This window comes from Hyla sarda, chromosome 1, assembly GCF_029499605.1.
Source record: "Hyla sarda isolate aHylSar1 chromosome 1, aHylSar1.hap1, whole genome shotgun sequence".
NCBI lineage: Eukaryota > Metazoa > Chordata > Amphibia > Anura > Hylidae > Hyla > Hyla sarda.
This window is the reverse complement of record NC_079189.1, coordinates 202,482,152-202,506,077: the sequence shown is the minus strand read 5'-3', so window position 1 is coordinate 202,506,077 and position 23,926 is coordinate 202,482,152. Positions and strand designations below refer to the sequence as shown.

At 41.2% G+C, this 23,926-nt stretch overlaps 1 protein-coding gene across 1 annotated transcript in view; it reads left to right on the top strand.

The window, feature by feature from the left end:
• Positions 1 to 10,685, top strand: part of LOC130362622 (melanopsin-B-like) — a 266,524-nt gene extending 255,839 nt beyond the window's left edge. The window contains exon 10 of the mRNA XM_056567421.1: positions 10,012 to 10,685. Coding sequence (XP_056423396.1) covers positions 10,012 to 10,422 — 411 coding nt within the window. The 3' untranslated portion in view covers positions 10,423 to 10,685. The remainder of the gene's footprint in view (positions 1 to 10,011) is intronic.
• The last annotated feature ends 13,241 nt before the right edge of the window (positions 10,686 to 23,926 follow it).

Below are 23,926 nucleotides of genomic sequence, written 5' to 3'. Positions count from 1 at the left end.
TCAGTCGGGCTGTTCGGGACAGCCGCTGTGAAATCGCGGCGTCCCGAACGGCTTACAGGACACCGGGAGGGCCCTTACCTGCCTCCTCGGTGTTCGATCGACGAATGACTGCTCCGTGCCTGAGATCCAGGCAGGAGCAGTCAAGCGCCGATAACATTGATCACAGGCGTGTTAATACACGTGTAAAAGATCAATGTGTGCAGTGTTATAGGTCCCTATGGGAGCTATAACACTGCAAAAAAAAGTCAAAAAGAAGTGATAATGAAGGTCAGTTAACCCCTTCCCTAAGAAAAGTTTGAATCACCCCCCTTTTCCCATAAAAAAAAATAAAACAGTGTAAATAAAAATAAAAATAAACATATGTGGTATCGCCCCGTGCGTAAATGTCCGAACTATAAAAATATATATCGTAAATTAAACCGCACGGTCAATGGCGTACACGTGAAAAAAAATCCAAAGTCCAAAAAAGCATATTTTTGGTCACTTTTTATACCATTAAAAAAGGAATAAAAAGTGATCAAAAAGTCCGCTCAAAACAAAAATGGTACCGATAAAAACTTCAGATCACGGCGCAAAAAATGAGCCCTCATTTTCCTGCATGTAGTTATGATTTTTTTCCAGAAGTAAGACAAAATGAAACCTAAATAAGTAGGGTACCATTTTAACCGTATGGACCTACAGAATAATGATAACGTGTCATTTCTACCAAAATATGCAATGCGTAGAAACGGAAGCCCCCAAAAGTTACAAAATGGCGTTTTTTCTTTGATTTTGTCGCACAATAATTTTTTTTCCGTTTCAGCGTGAATTTTTGGGTAAAATGACTAATGTCACTGCAAAGTATAATTGGTGACGCAAAAAATAAGCCATAATATTGATTTTTTGGGGGAAAATTTAAAGGGTTATGATTTTTTAAATGTAAGGAGGAAAAAACGAAAGTGCAAAAACTGAAAAACCCTGCTTCCTTAAGGGGTTAAAAGAGCATCATATGCTTGAAACAATCTTATTTTTTCACAATTTTTAAAGGGTGCCAATAATTTTGACCAGCTCATTTTTGGAGTTTGGTGTAACATTATGTCCAATTTGATTTTTTTCCTCCCATTTTTGGTTTAGTTCCAATGCAGTGACCTATTGGACTAAGATATGGTGGCAGTTAATTTAATTACAAATATTTCTGCCTTGGAATATGCACAGCCTAATGGGTAAAATCAAACCTTTTTGAGTAATGTTTCCTCACTACCAGACTTTAGGAGGATATCTGGCAGTTCTTACCAGATTTGATCAGAATTCAGTTAAACAACAGTTTAGAGGAAGACAGGCTTAAGATCAGCTAGGGAATTGACAAAATTGATAAAAAATTGTATAGGGCAGCTTGTATGTATTTCAATGCATAAAAGCTGCAGATACAAAACTTTACAAAACCTGATAAACAACAAGATAATTTAAAAGTGTATCGCATAATTATTTCATATCACTTGATAGACACCAATGCAATAAAAAACCAAATCAACACAAAGGTGTGAAAAGGTGTCTGGAATCAAGGCTCAAGTGCACCGGGGGTATTTCTTAGCATGGCAAGCACACCCCATTTTTTACTGGCTAAACCTGAGCTTTTGCAATACTGGAAAAAGACTTATTTACATATGAACACAAAAGGCAGTGAAGGAACATTTTGTTTTTATGTCCTGCTGATTTTTTATGTTTGTCTACTGACAAAGAGATGATCAGGCTATAATTTTAATGATAGGTTTAGACAGCAAGAGACAGAATAACGACAAAAAGTTAGAAAAGAGCATTTCAAATAAGTTATGAATTGATTTGTATTTATTCAAGTGAAATAAATATTTAATCCTTTATCAATCAATCAGCCTCCAAGGTGTCTTTTATACAGGTAACTAGTGTTGCTCGTGAATATTCGCAATGCGAATTTTATTCGCGAATATCGCATATTTGGGATTTTGCGAATATTTGCGAATATAGCACCATATATTCGTAATTACGAATATTCGTTTTTTTGTTATTTTTTTCACAGTACACATCACAGTGATCACCCCTCTCTGCTTCCAGCTTGTGTGGTGTAAGAGGGCTCTAATACTACTGTGTGAGACTGGCGTGCGAATTTTCGCATGTGCAAAAATTTGCATATGATAATTTCCGCATATGCAAATTTTCACTTATGCTAATTTTCGCATTCGCATATGCAAAAATAAAATGCGAATATTACGAATATGCGAATTTAGCGAATATATGACGAATATTTGTCCATATATTCGCGAAATATCGCAAATTCGAATATGGCCTATGCCGCTCAACACTACAGGTAACAAGCTGAGATTAGTAGCACCCTCTTTAACCCCTTAAGGATCGGGGGGTTTTCCATTTTTGCATTTTCGTTTTTTGCTCCTTGCCTTTAAAAAATCATAACTCTTTCAATTTTGCACCTAAAAATCCATGATTGCTTATTTTTTGCGCCTATAACTTTTTTATTTTTCCGTGTATGGGGCGGTATGAGGGCTCATTTTTTGCGCCGTGATCTGAAGTTTTTAAAGGTACCATTTTTGCATTGATAGGACTTATTGATCACTTTTTATTCATTTTTAAATGATATAAAAAGTGACCAAAAATTCACTATTTTGTACTTTGAAATTTTTTTGCGCGTACGCCATTGACTGAGCGGTTTAATTAACGATATATTTTTATAATTCGGACATTTCCGCATGCGGTGATACCATATATGTTTATTTTTATTTTTATTTACACTGTGTTTTTTTTTTATGGGAAAAGGGGGGTGATTCAAACTTTTAATAGGGGAGGGGTTAAATGATATTCATTCACTTTTTTTTTCACTTTTTTTTGCAGTGTTATAGCTCCCATAGGGACCTATAACACTGCACACACTGATCTTTATCATTGATCACTGGTTTCTCATAGGAAACCAGTGATCGAGGATTCTGCCGCTTGACTGCTCATGCCTGGATCTCAGGCACTGAGCAGTCATTCGGCGATCGGACAGGGAGGAGGCAGGTAGGGGCCCTCCCGCTGTCCTGTAAGCTGTTCGGGATACCGCGATTTCGCCGCGGCTATCCCGAACAGCCCACTGAGTTAACCGGCAGCTTTTACTTTAACTTTTAGCCGCGCGGCTCAGCTGCCCGCCCGCCGTGCCCGCCGTGATATGATGCGGGGTTACCGTGTAACCCCGCGTTATATCACGGGAGCAGGACCAAGGACGTACCTGTACGTCCTTGGTCCTTAAGGGGTTAAGAATGTGCTCCTAATCTCAGCTTGTTACCTGTTTAAAAGACATCTTTTCACAGAGTAATCAATCAGATTCCAAACATACCATAACAGGCCAGCACTAGGGCTGCATGGTAATGCGCTATGTCATAGACGGCTAAGCATTCAGTGCGGAGTCTGCAGAAAGAATGGACTGGTTTCATCTTTCTGCAGACATAGACATAGGAATTTCCACTGTGTGTACAGTGGAACAGAATCCCATTGAATACAATGGAACTCTCTTGTTGCGGAATCTCCACATTGGAATTCCACACAGGGATTCTGAGGTGTGAACATGGTCTTACTGTTCCAAAAAAACGACCATTAGAATTTGAAACTGATCATTTCTCTGACAGTAGAAAAATGAACAAAATCAGCAGGGGTTTAAAGGGGTACTCCGGTGCTTAGACATCTTATCCCGTATACAAAGGATAGGGGATAAGAAACCTGATCGCGGGAGTCCTGCCGCTGGGGACCCCCGTGATCTTGCATGCGGCACCCCGTTTATAATCAGTCCCCGGAGCGTGTTCGCTCCGGGTCTGATTACCGGCGACCACAGGGCCGATGGCGTGTGACATCACGCTCCACCCCTCAATGCAAGCCTACGGTAGGCTTGCATTGAGGGGCAGTGGCGTCACACGCCGTCGGCCCTGTGGTCGCCTGTAATCAGACCCGGAGCGAACGTGCTCCGGGAACTGATTACAAGCGGGGTGCCATGTGAGATCATGGGGGTCCCCAGCAGCGGGACTCCAGCGATCAGGCATCTAGGGGATAAGATGTCTAAGCACAGGAGAGAACCCCTTTAAAATACTCTTTTCTTTCACTGTATATCCCAAAACTGGAAATGAGTATGGACAGAAACAATTCCAAAAGACGTGCTAAGAGAATAAGACAGTAATTTAAACTCATAACTCATAACTGAATATACATGTTTTTTGTACACATTACCTTCCACTGTAGTTAAGTAAAGGTTAGCACAGACAGCATTCCCCGTTCTTAAAGGGGTACTCCCATGCCCCAGTGTTCTGCACATTTTGTTAGCATTAGCATGAGGACACCATAGAGCAGCACAATTAGAGAGCTTGGAGGTGGCAATATCAGCATGAGGAGACCATATGGCAGCACAATGACAGCCTGGAGGTGGTAGCATCATCATGAGGAGACCATATGGTGGCACAATGACAGAGCGTGGAGGAGGTAGCATTAGCATGAGGAGACCATAGAGCAGCACAATGAGAGAGCCTGGAGGTGGCAGCATCAGCATGAGTAGACCATATGGTGGCACAATGACAGAGCTTGGAGGTGGTAGCATCAGCATGAGGAGACCATAGAGCAGCACAATGACAGAGCCTTGAGATGGCAGCAGCAGCATGAGGGCCATGCCAAGTGAGAGTTGAGTCTGAGGAACCCACCAACTGTTGACTGGGGTTGTCGGATGTCACTTGGAATGAAGTGAATAACCGAGTGAACCGATCAATCATGGCTGCTGGGTTGCTGGTCGAGACATGACTGCTAGCTGACAAAGGGAGCTCAGACCTATCGCTGCGAATCCGGCTGCAACACGCCCCTACTCTGCTGTGACATCTGCCAGTGCCTGATGAATTAAGGCCTCTGCCATTCTACTGTGCACAGCCTGGCACTACTCTGCCTGACATACTTATTGCATATATCAGGGGAGTACAATACACTTCACTACGCTTAAAACAGCATTTGTCTAGAACAGCAGAAGGTGTGTACTATTAGCTGTCTTTCACAGTTTATAGACCCTTGACATTAACAGGTACAAAACACTACATTACTTAGATGTAGGTATGTGGTATGCAATTATTAGGGCAGAAAAATGCGCTACAGTACACTTAAAAACATACCCAAGTACAACACCAGCCAGTGATTACTTTTGCATGGACTATCACAGTATGTAGGCCCTTGACAGATTAACAGGTACAAAATAGTACACTACTTATATGTAGGTATGTGGTATCAGATATGCACTTATGGGGGCATAAAGATGTGGTACAGTACGCTAAAAAAAAAAAAAAAAAAACCATTTTATTAAAACACCAGCCGGTGATTATTTTTGCCTGGACATTCACAGTATGTAGGCCCACGACAGATAAGCAGGTAAAAAATAATGCAATACTTAGAGATGTAGATATGTGGTATGCACTTATGAGGGCAGAAAAATGCGGTACAGTACACTTTTTTTTCTTATTTTTATTTTGTAAAACAATAAACATATACAATATACATTCAGAATACAAAAACATAATATCTTCTACAATGACAGAATATTACAACATTAGTGGGGGGCATTCAAGTTCTGCCCATAGTCTCTAATGGCCTGGGACGGGGGAGAAAAAAAAAAAAATGGGAAGGGGGGGAGGGGACACTCTTAATTTGTGGAATAGTATTACTGTCTTTCAATCCACTTATTCCAAGTCAAACTAAATTTTTCTACTAGCCCTCTCTTTGTATATATATCGCCTTCTCCCATGAAATCACCTTCTCCATTTTCTTAAACAATTGTTCTTTCCTAGGGGGGGGGCGGGTCCTTCCAAAGCTGTGCTATTAATTTTCTAGCGTTATATAGGAGTCTCTCAACTGTTGTATTGATATAAGATGATATATTTAAATTACCTAAATGTCCTAATATACTGTACATGTTTTAAGATCTAGAGGAAGATCAATATCCCATACAGTCCCAATATACTGTATAATTTCTGTCCAGTATTGCTGGATATATAAGCAGCTCCAAAACATGTGTATAATGTCCACGGAGGGCATTTTGAGTCTTTTCCATACCCAATTTTAAAAAGAAGAGCCGGGGTTCTATATGCTCTATACAGGATAAATCATTGTGTTTATCTCGCCTCCTCTCCTAGTGCCTAACAGGGAATACTATTAAGTACTGAGTTCCACTGTTTACTGCTAATACCCGCTTCCCCCTGCCATTTTAAGAAAGCCGGTATCACCTGTATTGACCAGCCTTTAACAGCAAGGAGTTGATATATTTTGGAGATAAATCCCCCTTGTTTCTTTTCTTTTATTATTGCATCAAAGACTGGATCTTTATTTACCGTTAAAGGAAAATATTTTTGTTGTGCAACAATAACATGCCTCAACTGAAATATTGAAAAAGCGCTTTAGCAGGGATATTTAAATCTTCCTGAAAGTCTCTAAAAGTCCGAAAACTGTCAGATTTAAACAAATCTTTTACCCACACTACCCCTAGCTTCCTCCAATTTGTAAAGCCTTTCAGTTTTTGCGTTTCTGGGAGCTGTGGATTGTCCCATAGGGGAGTACATTCATTAACTTTCCCCAGCCCCCTGATATCTTTAACTTTATTCCAGATTTTGTGTATTAGATTAAAAGTTGGAAGGGTAGAGTTTTTACTCTTTTAAAATTTGTCTGCTTCTAGAGCCATTATTAGATTATTACCTGATAAAACTCATATTATCATAACCATACTAGGATTTCGGGAATCCACATTATCCCATCCTCTGAGATGTTGGCATTGTGCTGCAAGTAAGTATAACCAGGGGTTAGACAGAGCCAATCCGCCCTCCTGCTTTGGACGATATAGATAATCTAGTTTTAATTTGGGCTTTCGCCCATTCCAAATCAACTTACAGAATTGAGTATTAATTCTTTGAGAAAGGCTAAGGTTTATCCAGATAGGGGAGTTGTGTAAAAGATATAATAAGCTGTGGCATCACTCTCATCTTGATAAGGTTCACCCTACCCATTGACGAGAGATTGAGTTTCCGCCATGCCCCCACTTTTATACTTAAAGGGGTATTCCATGAAAAAACTTTTTTAATATATCAACTGGCTCCATAAAGTTAAAACAGATTTGTAAATTACTTCTATTAAAAAATCTTAATCCTTTCAATAATTATCAACTGCTGAAGTTGAGTTGTTGTTTTCTGTCTGGCAACAGTGTGCAGTTCCCGAGACCAGCAGAGAGCAGAGTAGAAGAGGTTTGCTATGGGGATTTGCTTCAAAACTTGGCGGTTCCCGAGACACGTGTCATCAGAGAGCACTTAGACAGAAAAAAACAGCTCAGCTTTAGCAGCTCATAAGTACTGAAAGGATTAAGATTTTTTAATAGAAGTAATTTACAAATCTGTTCAACTTTCTTGAGCCAGTTGATATATAAAAAAAAGTTTTTTCCTGGATAACCCCTTTAATGTGATTAAGCAGAGGTATCAGGTTTAACTTTTCATAATCATAAATAAAGGGTGATATTTCTATCCCCAAGTATTTAATTTGAGTCACGCATTCTAAACTTACTTTCTCATTAATCTTTATATAGGATACTCGTCTGTCCAAAGACATTAGGTAGGATTTGTCCCAATTTATGGTAATTCCAGAGAGTTTACTGAATCGAGTAAATATATCTTGTGCAGTTTTAAGGGATGGCCCCATATCATTCAAATACAATAGGGTGTCATCTGCATATAAGGAGATCTTATTTATATAATTTCCATACTGGAAGCCTTTTATCTCCGGGCTGCCTCATAAAAACTCAGCAAGAGGCTCCATTACAATCGCAAATAGCAACGGGGAAAGGAGGCAACCCTGTCTTGTTCCGCGATGTAATGGGAAACTCTGAGAAGTCTGTCCATTTACTCTAATGCGCACTATTGGATCCTTATAGAGCAACCGTATCCAAGCTATAAACCTTGGGCCAAATCCCATAGCCTCCAGAGTCGCCTAGAGACAGGGCCATTTCACCAAATCAAAAGCTTTTTGTGCATCCAAATCTAATATGGCCCTGTCTATGGGGGAGCCGGAGGAACCTGTAGACTTAGAAAAAGGCGTCTAATATTTATTGATGTTGATCTAGTTGGGATAAAACCTGTTTGATCAGGATGAATCAACTTCGCAATTATTTTTAGTCTTAATGCCAAAACTTTAGCCAGAACCTTCACGTCACTTGTCAATAAAGAAATCGGTCTATAAGATGAAGGGTCTGTCGGGTCTTTACCTTTTTTCAATACAACTACAATAATCGCCTCTCGCATTGATGCGGTAAATGAACCATCATCCAGAGATTGATTGAAAAGATCTAGAAGTTTTGGCAGTAAAACATCCCCATATTTCTTATATAATTCTGCAGGGAGACCGTCAGTACTGGGTGCCTTGTTATTAGCGGATGTATTAAGTGCCTGTTCTAGTTCTCCTATCGTAAGTTCGGCCTCCAAGGACTCCAAATCCTCCCTTGAGAGTTGTGAAAGTGTAATTTGTTCAAGGAATTCTAGCATATCCGTATGGGAATATTCACCCCTCGACTGACATAACCGTGAATAAAATTCCACAAACACATTTCAGAATTATCCCTCAGCTTGTTGCCTCCTCTATCCACTATAAGAGAAATATGCTGCAGGGGATCTTGTGCTTTAACCACATTGGCTAGTATATGCCTGGCTGCCTCTCCCTCTGCATATGCTAATTGCGAATTCATCATTCTCCTATTATTGGCTGCTGCCAGCAAATGCATTCTTAATTCAGTCTGAACTTTAAGCATTAATTCCCCGGCTTGAATAGATGGTCCTGTTACAAATCTAGATTCTGCCCAGCGAACAGAGTCATATAAAGCATCAGTTGTTGAAGAAAATGCACGCTTATGCGTAACAATAGCTTTGAGCAGAATCCCCCGGAGGAAAGCCTTCATAGCCTCCCATATAATTTGGTACAGTACACTTAAAAATATGTATTTTTGTAAAACACCAGCCGGTGATTACTTTTGTCTGGACTTTCACAGGATGTAGGCCCATGACAGATTAACAGGTAAAAAAAACAGTATACTACTTAGAGAGCTAGGTATGTGGTAGGTACTTATGAGGGCAGAAAAATGTGTTACAGTACACTTAAAAACTCTGTATTTTTGTAAAACACCAGCCAGTGATTACTTTTGCCTGGACTTTCACAGTATCTAGGCCCTTGACAGATTAACAGGTACAAAATAGTACACTACTTAGATGTAGGTATGTAGTATGCACTTATGAGGGCAGAAAAATGCGGTACAGTACGCTAAAAAAAAACAAAAAAAAAACTATTTTAGTAAAACACCAGCCGGTGATTACTTTTGCCTGGACTTTCAGAGTATCTAGGCCCTTGACAGATTAACAGGTACAAAATGGTACACTACTTAGATGTATGTATGTGGTATGCACTTATGAAAAAAACACTGCTCTCTGTCCACCAGAACTCTGATATGACTAGGATATGAAATGCTGCTGGAATGAGCTTTTCTGTGTAACACACAAACACAGCGATGTCCGTCCTATCTGTACATAGTGTAATGAATGATATGACGAGCCGCAATATGGCTGCCGAATATATAGGGCTGTGACATCTCAGGGGTGACTGGCTGCATCCTGCATGTGATTCAGGGTCAGCCCACCTACTTCACTTCCTGCCTTGCCTACCCGCCTTCCCATTGTTCCTTGCCCCATGTACTGACATGTGGATCTGCCATTTTAGATGCCCTGGAGCCTGGAACTCTGTAAAATGGAGTTTAATGAAGCGATTGGCACAATAGAATTGTCGCGATATTTGCATTCGTTGCGAATAGAATATTTCATGAAATTCGTGATGAATTCGGGTTCGTCAGTTTCGATTTGCTCATCTCTAATTTGATTGTCTTTCTGTTACATCCATGTGAACATTATTGATTTAGAAAAAACCTGATTTGTTTGATGTCAAAATATTACTTATATTTTCACTTTATAGATTATGCCAAACATGCATTCAGTATATCATCCACTGAAGAGGTCCGAGAAAAAGAACACACAAGAGATTCTTCTATCAAATTCCCTCAGCACAGTTACCTATCCACTTGGCTTCAGTTCCATTGTGAAAGACAAAATTGTAAGCAATCCAAAATTGAAGGAGAATGACATAAGCGGAAGCCTAGACTGGATCATTAATGCTACAATTCCACGTATTGTCATCATCCCTACCTCAGAAAGCAGCATCTCCGAAGGACAGGAGGAGATTGACAAAGGCAGCGATGAAAGAAGTGAAAAAGAGTTGGATGACGATGACTTCTTAAACTTTAAGATTGATACAAGTTTATTGGACTTTGAGGGACTGTCCTCAACTGCTGACCTTTTTGAAATAGTTGAGAAGTTTTTGTCATAAATGAAGTAGAACATAGATATTTCAATTACTGCTATGGGTAGTTTGTATGCATTAGCTTGAACACACAGAGTGAAAATATTCTGGTAGAATTGCACAAAATTTAGTGTTCAGTAGTGGATTTCAAATTCTATAATAAGGTTAAAGTTACATGGCAAACAGCATTGAAAGCATGAGTCTCACCCATAGAACACTGCCAGAAAACAAGAAAATCTTTAAAGGGGTATTCCAGGCAAAAACGTTTTATATATATATATATATCAACTGGCTCCGGAAAGTTAAACAGATTTGTAAATTACTTCTATTAAAAAATCTTAATCCTTCCAATAGTTATTAGCTTCTGAAGTTTTCTGTCTAACTGCTCAATGATGATGTCATGTCCCGGGAGCTGTGCATGATGGGAGAATATCCCCATAGGAGCTGGACAGCTCCTGGGACGCGAGTCATCAGAAAGCAGTTAGACAGAAAACAGCAACTCAAATTCAGAAGCTAATAACTATTGGAAGGATTAAGATTTTTTAATAGAAGTAATTTACAAATCTGTTTAACTTTCCGGAGCCAGTTGATATATAAAAAAAAGTTTGGGCCTGGAATACCCCTTTAACATTTATGATAGATTTGATGTGACTATAGTATGATAAATCTCTGACAGTTGAAGTAACATTTCTATGGATCCATATATCCTTACCCTGATGCAGCAATATACAACTATTGAGAGCAACTGTCCCTGTCTGTGGACTGTCATCAAAATTCGGGGAAACCAAGCATTTACAGTTTTTTTCTGTCAAGGAACTAAAATAATTTTAAAAATATTATTATTATTATTATTATTATTATTGTTACGTACCAAAAAGAGTACTTATTTTGAAACAATGGACCTCATTTATCATAATGATATGGAAGCTGAGCTCTGATTGGTTGTTAAGGGCAAATCAGTCTAGATTTTCTGTCACACAGATTGGTAAATCAGGGTGAATGTTTTACTGCATCCGTAATTTTAGTTTGTATGTAAACATTAAAGGAGTTATCCAGTAGCTGTTTTTTTTTTTTGTTTTTTTTTTTCAAAAGTAGTCCCATGTGTGATATATAACAAAATAAACATTTACTTGCCTACAATGCTCCCGAGGTGCCTCCGGTGTCCTGCTCTGGTCCCCGCATCAATCGTCTTCTTGAGCAGCAATGTGACATGTCAGGCCAGGGTGCAAATAGTTTTTTTGATAGTTTGATTTGCTGAGTGGCAGTGTTTCACACTGGGCTCTGGGGTTTCCTAGGCCCTATAGTCATGTTGCAGCTCAGAAAAAGGATTGCTGCGGGGAACCGATGCAAGACACCAGAGGCATCGTAGGAGTGCTGGAGGTGCGTATATACCACACAATGGTACTTTTTAAACCCCCCTCCCCCCAGCCCCTATATCCCATTTAAATAGATTATCAGTCAGGGCTCAACTTCTGCAGGAACTTGTTGGAACTGAGTTCCTGCACTTTTTCCCAGCAGGAACACCGTTCCCATTACAGGAGTCCTGCAGGGCCAGCCCTTGAGTGGAAATCTTGGGTGAGTTCCCACACTTTTTTCCCAGGACTTGACCCCTGTTATCAGTCATCAGGGTTTAGCAAGTACACAGTATGCTGCCTATACATTTATTAAAGCAGCAAAATTACTGGTTAATCTTTTATGACCATGTGATTTATATAAGAAAACCTACATTTTCATGTAGATTTTACACTGGAATAAACAAGTGAATAGAAAATTTGATGAAAAGGGCTTGTGAGTTAAGGGGACAAATATATCCTTTAAAGGCCGTCTGTCAGCTCTATTTGATACTAAGAGCTGCAGACACTATTGGATAGATGTTAGGGTATAAAATCAAGCTGTACTTTTGACACTTGGCTCAGAAATTAAAACGGAATTTTATAAGGTTGGCCACCATCTTTAGCTGCAGAAAAGGTACAGTTCACTTTTAAACCTTAGCAGTAGTGTTGAGCGGCATAGGCCATATTCGAATTCGCGAATATTCGCGAATATATGGACGAATATTCGTCATATATTCGCGAATATTCGCATATTCGTTATAGTCCCGTTTTATTTTCGCATATGCGAACATTCGCGTATGCGAAAACTATCATATGTGCATATTAGCATATACAAAATTAACATACGCGAAAATTCGCATATGTGAAAATTCGCATGTGCTAATTTTCGCATATGCTAATTTTCGCATATGCGAATTTTCGCGCACCAGTCTCACACAGTAGTATTAGAGCCTTCTTTACACCACACAAGCTGGAAGCAGCGAGGGATGATCACTGTGATGTGTACTGTGAAAAAAAAAAAATAAAAAATAAAAACGAATATTCGTAATTACGAATATATAGCGCTATATTCGCGAAATTCGCGAATTCGCGAATATACGATATTCGCGAATAATATTCGAATTGCGAATATTCGTGAGCAACACTACTTAGCAGCTATCCAGTGGTGTCTGCAGCTCTTAGCAGAAAATAGAGCTGACAGATTCCCTTTAATGTATAAAGTTTCATCTATTCATTTTCATCTCTTGGTCACAATGGAGAGCAACTACAAAGTTCTGACTTTTATGGAAATGACAATATCAATTATGTTTGTTTTTATTTTTTATTGCTTTAATATGATAAATAATAAGAGTTTTTTAATATATTTAAATCGTTTTTTTTAACATGTATGATCACTTGTCCAATACAGTGTGATTCTTCAGTATTGCAGCATATTGTACTATAGTTAATATACATTAAATAGTATAGGAGCCTTCTTTAGACCACAAGCTGGAAGCAGGGAGAGATGAGATCACTATGATGTGTTCCATGGGGGGAAAAAATTATGAATATTTCGTAATTGCGAATATATAGTGCTACATTCGCCATATTCGTGAATATGCGAAATTCACTATTTATGAACACTTTATTTTCATAGGGGACTATAACATAGTGCACAGTGCACACACTGAGTTCCTACAATGATCACTGCCATGTAATAGCATGGCATTGATCAGTGTTATCGCAGCTCGACTGCTCCTGCCTGGATCTCAGGCACGGAGCAGTCAATCAGCGATCGGACAGCAAGGAGGAAGGTAGGGATCCTCCTCGCATCCTGCAAGCTGTTCGGGACGCCGTGATTTCACAGCGGTGTCCCGAACAGCACCACTAAGCTGGCAGGAAGGTTTCACTTCAGACGCTGCGATCAACTTTGATCGCCGCTTCTGAATGATTAATACCGGACATCACCGCGATCGGTGATGTCCTGTATTAGCCGCAGGGACCGACCCGATATGATGTGGGGTTACCGCGTGACCCCGCATTATATCGTGGGAACCGGCGCAAGACATAAATGTATGTCCTGCGTCGTTAAGAAGTTAATAGAAATAATTTACTAATGTGTTTACATTTTTTTTCCTGGAATACCCCTTTAAAGTATTTTCTTTCATGCTTTCTATTCTAAGTAAGTCAAAAATTAGACACCATTTGACACCATTTACAGAAAAACTGAAGTGTATATTTTTTGCACCATAGACCATTTTCACATAGATGGGACTTTTGATTGCATTTTATTCAATTGTTTATGACATTTGATATTTTTTTTTCTTTATAAATAAAAAAAAATATTTAATACAATACCACCAATTGCATTTACTCTATGTTGGCTCTTAACGGCGGCTGCCAGCTGGCTCCAGATATGGAGCAGGTTTAGCTCCCAAGCCCACTCTATACTCACTTAAATGCACCATGATATATATTTACATAGCATGATACAGAGCTGACAGTTTACCTCCATGAGGTACAGTATATATATATATATAAATCTCCGTGAGGTACAGTACATATATATTTATATATATATATTTATATACTGTACTTCACGGAGAGTTAAAGGTAAACTGTCAGCTCTGTATCATGCTCAGAGTTCAAGTGTCAAGGAGGTGCTGCTGAAATGCAGAATGCATGCCTTTTTCCTCCCCCACCCTTTCCTGCATGGCTACCTGCCCTGTATGTGCATCAGTCAAAGCAAGGAAGGATGGGGATGGGAGGAGGAGGCATGCATACTGAAGCTTGACACTTGAGCATGGCATAAAGCTGACAGATTTGCATGGGGTTAAAGGGGATGTCATATCAAGAGATCCCTTTTCAGACTAAAGTCATCAATCAACTATGGGTTTGACATAAAAAATCCCTGGTAGATACAATTTTCCCTGCGTTGGTTGCTGCGCGGGGGGGGGACAGGGGACGGGAGTGTCGGAGGGGGGGGGCATGGAATTACATGCCAGCCAAAGAGCCAAAACCACTCATCTCCCTTATCTGTCTGATAGGCAAGGGTCTTCCGTTGTTATATCACATGTCCTAATAGGGAACATAATCACTAATTTCTTCTTGACTTTTTCTATTTTATGGGTTGGTCTTAGCTACAGGGATGAGCTACTGAGACAGACTAGTTGGAGAATTTTCCATCTGCAGCCATTTTTCACAAAGTCAGACACAGAAGAAGAAGGGAGACATGAAGGATTTAACTCTGTCTGTGAGCATTATATCGTCCCTTGGAGAGCAATGCATTTTTAATAAGCACACCAATGCTTACTTGGCATCCACCAGACCAGCTTGAACTCTATCAAACACGATCCTTTCAAGAGAGGTGACCTCTGTTTGCTTCTTTGATTGCAGAGAGGTCTCAAACTCTTTCAAACCAACTTTCATACAAAGCATTTTATGTACTTGAGCAAATATACCTCTTTATTGTATAAATATTGTAAAAGCCAGCACTGAAAGTTTGGGTCATATGGACCCGCCAGTAAGCACACGTTTTTTCAGATTTCTGACATGATCCTGGATGTTACATTGCACATGACCTTAATGTGCATTAGTACATATAATGCATATAAATTGCTGAATGTTTTATATGTAGTGTGAACGGATAAGTCAAAATGGATCTGGCAAAATTGAAATAAAATAAAGCTTTTCATTTTTGACAGGACATACAAGCAGATATACACCAATCAGCCATAACATTGGAACCTCTGACAGGTGAAGTGAATAACATTTATAGTCTTCTGACAGTTGCACCATTCAAGGGTTGGGATATTTCAGGCAGTACGTAAATAGTCAATACTTCATGTTGGAAGTAGGAAAAATGGACAAGTGTGAAGATCTGAGTGACTTTGACCATAGCCAAATTCTGAAGGCTAAATGGCTGGGTGAGAGTATCTCCAAAACACCAGATTTATGTCGTGGATGGATCTCTTTTACACATTGTTGAAAAAGTTGATAGAAAATGTCCGAGCTCACAGTGCATCATGGCTTCCTGCATGTGGGGCTCCTTAGCTGCAGACCAGTCAGAGTGTTCATGCTGCCCCTACAATGGGCACATGAGCATTAGATCTGGACAATGGTACAATGGAAGGAATAGCTTTCTCTAATGCATAATATATATATTTTTTTACAACGTTTGGATGGTCATACTGCAAAAATAGTTCAGGAATGGTTTCAGGAACATGACAAAGAGTTCAGGGTGTTGACTTGCCCTTCAAATTCCCTAGATCTCAATCTGAGCATCTGTGGAAAAAGCATAGAAAGGAAGTCTGATCCATGGAAGCTCTACTTCTACAGGCTAAGTTTACACCTCTATTAGAAGAGGCTCTATTGCAGGTTCTGTCAACAAGTACTTAAAGGGGTACTCCGGCCCTGAGACATCTTATCCCCTATCCAAAGGATAGGGGATAAGATGTCTCACCGCGGGAGTCTCGCCGCTGGGAACCCCCGCAATCTTGTATTCGCCACCCAACTGTTTGAGCTGCACACCACGGTGCCAGCTCACAAACAGCTGGGTGGCGACCACGGGGCCGGAGTATTGTGACGTCACGACTCCGCCCCCGTGTGATGTCACCCCCCCGCCCCCGCTATGCAAGTCTATGGGAGGGGGCGTGACAATACTCCGGCCCCGTGGTCGCCACCCAGCTGTTTGTGAGCAGGCGCCATGGCGTGCAGCTCAAACAGGTGGGTGGCGAATACAAGATTGCGGGTGTTCCCAGCGGCGGGACCCCCGCGGTGAGACATCTTATCCCCTATCCTTTGGATAGGGGATAAGATGTCTCAGGGCAGGAGTACCCCTTTAACAAAATAGCACAGCAAGGTGTATTATATTGTCTGGTAAATTGCCAGACACCATACTGGAAACCAGAGGGCTGTCATTAAAATCAAAGGGGGTATCCACAGTGTCATGGCTATTGAGTGTAGAAAACTCATCTGAAGGGTACATTCACACATACAGGATCTGCTGCATATTTGTGCTTCATATTTTGTGCAGCTGATTTTGCTACACATTAAGGCCCCTTTCACACTACCGTTGTAACCTGCAAATACTCCCATCATGAACTCCTGTCTGAAAGTCCCTAATACGACCATCAAAAAATCAAATTCATGTCAATGGGATTTCTGGACCATCCTGCAGCACCAGTTATGTCCCATTTTGACATGCACTAATTTTTGTCCATTCAAAAACAACAGTGGAATAACGGCCATTAAAATTTAACATTGAAGTCAACGGGTGATGGATGTTCCCCATTGACATCTGTTAGTGCCCATTATTTTAACATCCGTTATGATCCGTTATTTTTACTGTGCATGCTCAGAACATGGAAATAAAATAACGGACATAAAATAGGGGACTATAACGGATGAAGGGTGATAATGGATGGAACATGTCTATTTTGACAGAATGTCAAACATCATCCATTATGTTCAGTTATATGGTCTATTTTTTCGCGACCTCTTTCAGCAGAAAAACGGCTGTTAAAATGCAGGAACATGATAGTAGTGTGAAAGAAGCTTAACTTCAATTAGTAAAAAAAAATCAGCTGCAGAAAATATGCATCAAAAATATGCAGCAGGTCCTGTACGTGTGAACATACCCTTAACGTTCATTTTCTACATAATTAATTTCTTCAAACTGCCAAAAGGTTTATTAGGAACTGAATTCTATTCACAATACGTAAATGTTATATTTAAACTGTTGTTTTGTAAAATAATATAATAAGTTCTTTATATTAAAGGCAGCAACCTATTTTTAAAGCTTTATCCCTGTGTTCTTTATTTATTCAGATTATAAAAAAGAAACTGTAAAGAGAAACTCTGAACACTTATCAGTCACATGTACAAGATCTGGTGTAAAACCCCCTATAGAATACGGGGAGGGGATGCAGCTGCAGTTTTTCGTTTATTGAGCTTCAATAATACAGCATGATGTGGTGAGGGAAGGTCGAACAACAGGGGAAAAAACATATGACTGGTTTAAAACATTCAGCACAGTTCTTACAGAACCCGCCAACTCATCAATAATGGAAAGAAATAACGTGTATGTTATAGAAACTAGAGGAAAGAGAAAAGCCTTTGGAGAGATTGTGATTTATTGGGGCAAGTTTGTTGCAAATATAACATGCACATACTGGAGAGACAAAACTCATACATTGACAACATACAGTATCTCACATAAGTGAGTCCACCCCTCATATGTTTGTAAATATTTTATTATCTTTTCATGTGACAACACTAAAGAAATGACACCCTGCTACAATGTAAAGTAGTGAGTGCACAGCCTGTATAACAGTAGTTAAAGGGGTTCTCCGGTGATTACACATCTTTTCCCCTATCCAAAGGATAGGGCATAAGATGCCTGATCGAGGGAGTCCCGCCGCTGGTGACCCCTCTGGATAGGGGAAAAGATGTGTAAGCACAGGAGAACCCCTGCGGGGGTTCCGCAGCAGGTAATTTTTTTTCTTTTAATCTCCTGCCCCAGCCTGCGCGTCTCGGCAGTGTAGGGGGGAAAGGAACCCTGCGTGCACATCGTGTGTACGTGCCCACTGCGCACACAGCATCACAGCATCCCCCGACTGGCAACCCCCCCCCCCGTGGCTCCATGAGTGAGTCACCGGTACGCAGGTCGGGAGGGGTTGAATGCAATGGTGATAGTGCGCCGGATTGTTCCCAGCCCCCCGGATTGTTCCCGGCCTGATGTTACCTGGCCCCCCGCAGAAGGACAGCTCAGCTCAGCTTAATTAAGGTAGTGCACCCTCTCCCCTCTGTCACCTCTGTCCACCCCCCTTTGTCATTCCTCTGTTACCCCCTCTCACCTTCGTCCACTTTCCTGTAGTCCATGTCCACCTTGTCTGCCTCTGTCACCCATGTTCACCACCCCTCTGACCACTCCCAATCTACCCCCTATCACCAATGTCCAACCCCCACTATTCACCCCTCTGTCCCTTTGTCACCCCTCTGTTACCCCCTTTCACTCTTATTCACTTTCCTGTCATCCATGTCCACCTTGTCTGCTCTTGTCACCCATGTTCACCACCATTCTGTCCCTTTGTCACCCCTGTCCACCCCTCTGTAACCACATTGTCACCCCATTTGTCACCCCTCTGTTACCCCCTTTCACCCTTGTCCAATTTCTTGTCATCCATGTCCACCTTGTCTGCCCCTGGCACCCATGTTCACCCCCCTCTGACCACCCCCCAATCTACCCTTTATCACCAAAGTCAAACCCCCACTATTCACCCCTCTATCCCTTTGTCACCCCCTGTCTACCCCTCTGTTACCACCTTGTCACCCCTGTCCACCCCTCTGTTACCACCTTGTCACTCCTGTCCACCATTATTTTACCCCCAACACCCCGTCACCCATGTACACTCTTCTACACCCCCTCTGTCACCCATGTACACCCCTCTGTCACTCCCTATGCCGCTGTCACCCATACACCCTTCTAAAACCATCTGTCACACTGTACCCTCTGTCACCCCTGTACACCCCCTGTCACCCATGTACACTCCTCTACACCCCCAACACCCCTCTGTCACCCATGTACACTCTTCTACACACCTCTGTTACCCATGTACACTCCTCTACACCCATCTGTCACCCATGTATACTCCTCTACACCACTCTGTCACCCATTAACACCCCTCTACACCCCTCTGTTACTCATGTACACTGCTCTACACCCCCTCTGTTACCCATGTACACCCTTCTACACCCCTCTGTGACCCATGTACACTTCTCTACACCCCTCTGTCACCCATTTACACTCCTCTACACACATCTGTCACCCATGTTCACTCATCTACACCCCTCTGTCACCCATGTACAACTTTCTGCAACCCTCTGTTACCCCTTAACACCTATACACCCCTGTATTCCTCCTCACTTCTAAAAGGAGAATCTGGAGGCTGATGCTGGTAAAGTGTGGAGCCTAATAGGTTTGTTTTGTGGACCAGATGGAGAAGAGAAGAAAACTACACAGATTTTTATTTTAAAAAATAAATAAATTCTTGTCAACTTCGGTAGAGGTTCCCCGCCCAAAAATTTTTTTTGAAGGGTTCCCCGAGCCGAAAACCTTTATTTCATGTATTACGCTTTACCAGAGAAATTGGTAATTTAGACTCTGATTCTTCAAAAGTAGTCACCTAACTCTCCGAAACTTTAGCTGTATTAGAGGATCCCCTGGTGGGCCCTGGCTTTACCAAAATAATGGGCCACTAATTCACCAGGGCCCCAAAAATCCTAAACTTTACAGGTAACTATGGAGCCAATCATCTTTAACTAGGGTATGTTACTATTAGAATTGATGATTTTTCCTATAAATTCAATGATGACAGCCAAGACTATGATGAAGATAAAAGTATATAGCTGCAGGTTTCCAACATTAAGTGAGAGAGTGTTCAGAATCGTTCCTTTGGTGTGCCCAAGGAGCCACAGTTCATCACTGAGAAGGTGCACTGTTACATAACAATGCACACCTATATTCAGGATTCTAAGAAGAAATTCCAGTGATATGTAACAATGATTTAGATTCTGTTCACATCTGTGTCAGAACAGATGCTGTTAAATGGGATGCAAATAGTAGCGCTGATTTGATTGCAGCATTACTTTTCATCTTAAAACAATGGACAGCACAATGATACACAGCAAACCCCATTGTACGTAAGTGGTCTAACAATTGTATTGTATTTCAGATCAGAAACTGTGTTGTAGCTTTAAATGGGCACTGCCACCAAGCTTTTTTTTTAATATGTTGTAGTACTTTCTACAACATATCTCTAATATGGATTCATAAATTTTTTTTTTTCATTAAAATAGTTTATTTTGCATTTGAAAACCGGCCACTAGGGGTCTCCCTCCTAGTGGCCGGCTGCAGCCTGGCGTGACGTCACGCTTGAATTCGGACCGATGACGGCCGGGCAATCAGTCCTAATTCATTCAGCCTGCGCTTGCTCCCCAGGCGAGAGCGAGCGCTGAGCACACATTGGCTCCCTGGCCTCACACGCTGGCAGTGGCCATAACGGTTATTGTTATAAATGGGGGGGGGGGGGGACTGTGCTCTTCCCTGTGCGGGCAGCAGCTGATCGGGAGGAAGCTTGTGAGAGTTGCTGTGTGTGGATGGGGAAATATGCGCCCTGTGGCAGTGTTTGTGTGGCTCGGTGCCAGCCTGCTCGCTGATCTATCCCTGCAGCTGAACGGGCTGACCTCAGCACTAGAAACCCTTTTATCAGGTCAGTGTGTATTGTGGCCATAACAAAGTTATTGTTTTCAACGCAGGGTACCTAAAGTTGTTTCACCACTACAACTCCCAGCATGCTCTGACAGCCTATAGATGTCAGGGCAAGCTGGGAGTTGTAGTGGTGAAACAGCTGGAGGCACCCTGTATAGATGAGCTAAGTGCGGAAGTCGGCCCCCCCAGCAGGCATCAGTGACGTTGCGCCTGCTAAGGAAGTCTGCCTGGTAAGTGAGCCCACTACCAGGCAGACAAAAAGGCATTTTTCAGATAGTAAAAAAAAATTTAAGGCAGGGAGGAGTTAGGGATAGATGGGCAATGGGCAGGGACAGAAAAAAGGATGGTGGGAGCATCTAAATCAGAGAAGAAACCACAATGTAAACATGCACATAGCCCTATTCTTCATTATTATTTAACTTCTACACACCTGTACTTATCCCATACAGAAACACAGCCTTGACAGTAAAACTCTCATCAGTATCAGCTTTACACATTGCTATGCACATACCATCTACTTTAGGAGGCTTGGGAAGCAATAACTCGGTGCTGATCCATGAGATTTCTCTGAAGAGCAGAGGAAACAGTTTACAGTTTATTAGATGCAGTTGCTAATGCAGATACACTTTTCACATACAATTTCAGATCACTGTAGGAAAATGTTCCATACTGTACTGCGTTCCTTTGCAATTGTCAATAAAAGACAATGATCTGTTATATTCTGTTATCTTTCAAGGTGCCCTTAAGAGATTCAACATGGAAAATAAGCATTCAATGTTTTCATAGCAGCATCTTCCTGGGATGTAATACTATTCTAAAGCAAAGGATCCAGGCAATATGAAGTTTATTAAGGAAAGAAACACATAAGAGGCAACTACACTTTTAGAATAGAAACAGAAAATTGCATAAACACATATTGAATTTCTCACTATACAATCTCTATATATTTAGGTCAGCAGTTGGCTTGTTCCTCTCAGTTGCACTCTGCTGTTCCTTGAATTAGTTTGTCATGACAATAACTTGACTAATGTGAAAACGCTGAAATAACTATGCACTTGTAAATGAAACAGCATAACAATAGTGCCAATGTAAGTGCTATATTTCAAAAGTAAAAAAAGCAATTTGGATTTTTTTTTTTTTTTTGCTGATATACTGCAGCATAAGCTAATCTTAGAGAATAATGTAGAGGTTCTTATGAATGCCTTATGCTTACCTGTTGTAGCTAATGTTGCAGGCATGTGTTAGGCTCTATTTTGGATAAATTCATCATAGAAATTGTTCTGTAATGCTGCCTACATTTCCCTTTGGCTTTGCAGAGAGAGTGGTGTGGTGTTTGATCACACTAACTGGTCATTTAATTAAGCTGCTGAAGCTCAGCCAGGTAAACTCATTACTCTTACAGAAGGTGAAATTAATAATGAACACCTCACCAGTTTCCTCTCTAAATATATTTCCAAAGGTGCTCTTGACATGAAATTTTCACCAGATTTTGATAACAACCCCTTTATTCTATACACGAAGAAACTACAAATAAGCTCATACATTAAGTTATGTGCAGTAATGTAAAATAGCACAGGGAAAAAGTATTGAACACATGGCAGATGCAAAAAGGCATGAAAAGCTAAGACAACAGCAAAATAACTCCTTAAGAATGCAAGGGCGTACCTGTATGCCCTGCGCCCGTTCCCCTTCTATGACCCGGGCTCAGGAGCTGAGCCCGCCTAATAGCAGTGTGGCCCCAGTGGCAATCAGCTGCCGGAACCCATGTCTAATGACGGACATCACTGATTGCGGTGATGCCTGGCATTAACCCATGAGATGCCTTGATCAAAGTTGATTGTGGCGTCTAAAATTTAGCAGGAGGGCTCTTACCTGCCTCCTCACCATCCAATTGGTGGTTCAATGGTTCGGGAAGCCTCAGCAGCCTGGAGCAATCGAGCCCCGATAACACTGATCAATGCTGTGCTAGGGCATAGAGTTGATTAGTGTATGCAATCTGTCTCCAGTTTCACCTGCACTAACCTGTCAGTACCGACAGGTAGTGGAGGTGACACTGATGACAACAGTACTTACCTTGTCCCGTTCCATGCAGGGGATCTCCGGTAATCTTCTCTGATAAGCTTCAGCTCCGTCCTGGCTTGAGGCATGGGCGGAGCTTAGTGAGGTCACCACTGCTGTTCTCTAGCAGCGGGACCCAGCAGAGGTGACATCACTAAGCTCCATGAATGACCCAAGCCGCTGCTGCTCTCTGCTGGGTCTCGCCGCAGCGTTGATATCACTAAGCTCCGCCCGTGCCCGGAGCCGGGCCCGGAGCTGAAGCTTAATGGAGAAGATTACTGGAGATCCCCGTCACAGAACAGGACCAGGTAAGTACCGTTGTCATAAGTGTCACCTGCACTATCTGTCGGTACCAACAGGTTAGTGCAGGTGACACTAGTAAAAGATTTCCTTTTAAAATAGTGTAGAAAAGTAAAAAAAAAAAAGAAAAAAAAAAAAAAAGTTCATGAATGTGAATTAACCCCATCCCTCATAAAAGTTTGACTTACCCCCCTGCCGCCTGCATAAATGTCTGAACTATAAAAATATAGAAGGAGATGTATCATTCTTTTCAAATGTATGGCTTATATATATGACACTTTTTTAAACTTACTTTTGCTTACATGCGACCTATTTATCAAATAGTCACACGACCTTGATAAACAAATCGCATGTAAGCAAAACCCTGAAAACCCGCTTACAAAAGCATTTTTTAAAGCAGAAAATTTTCCCTTATGTTAATAGCTGAAGTTATTTATCTACCCTTTATTACCAGTAGTGTTGCTAGAGAGTGACGGGGAGGGGGGCATACCGCATCGTGTGACACCCTGACTGGCCTGCCTGGCACTAACTAGCTGCACTCCAACTATCCTGCAACAACCCATCCACCCTCCTCAGAAATTAAAAAATA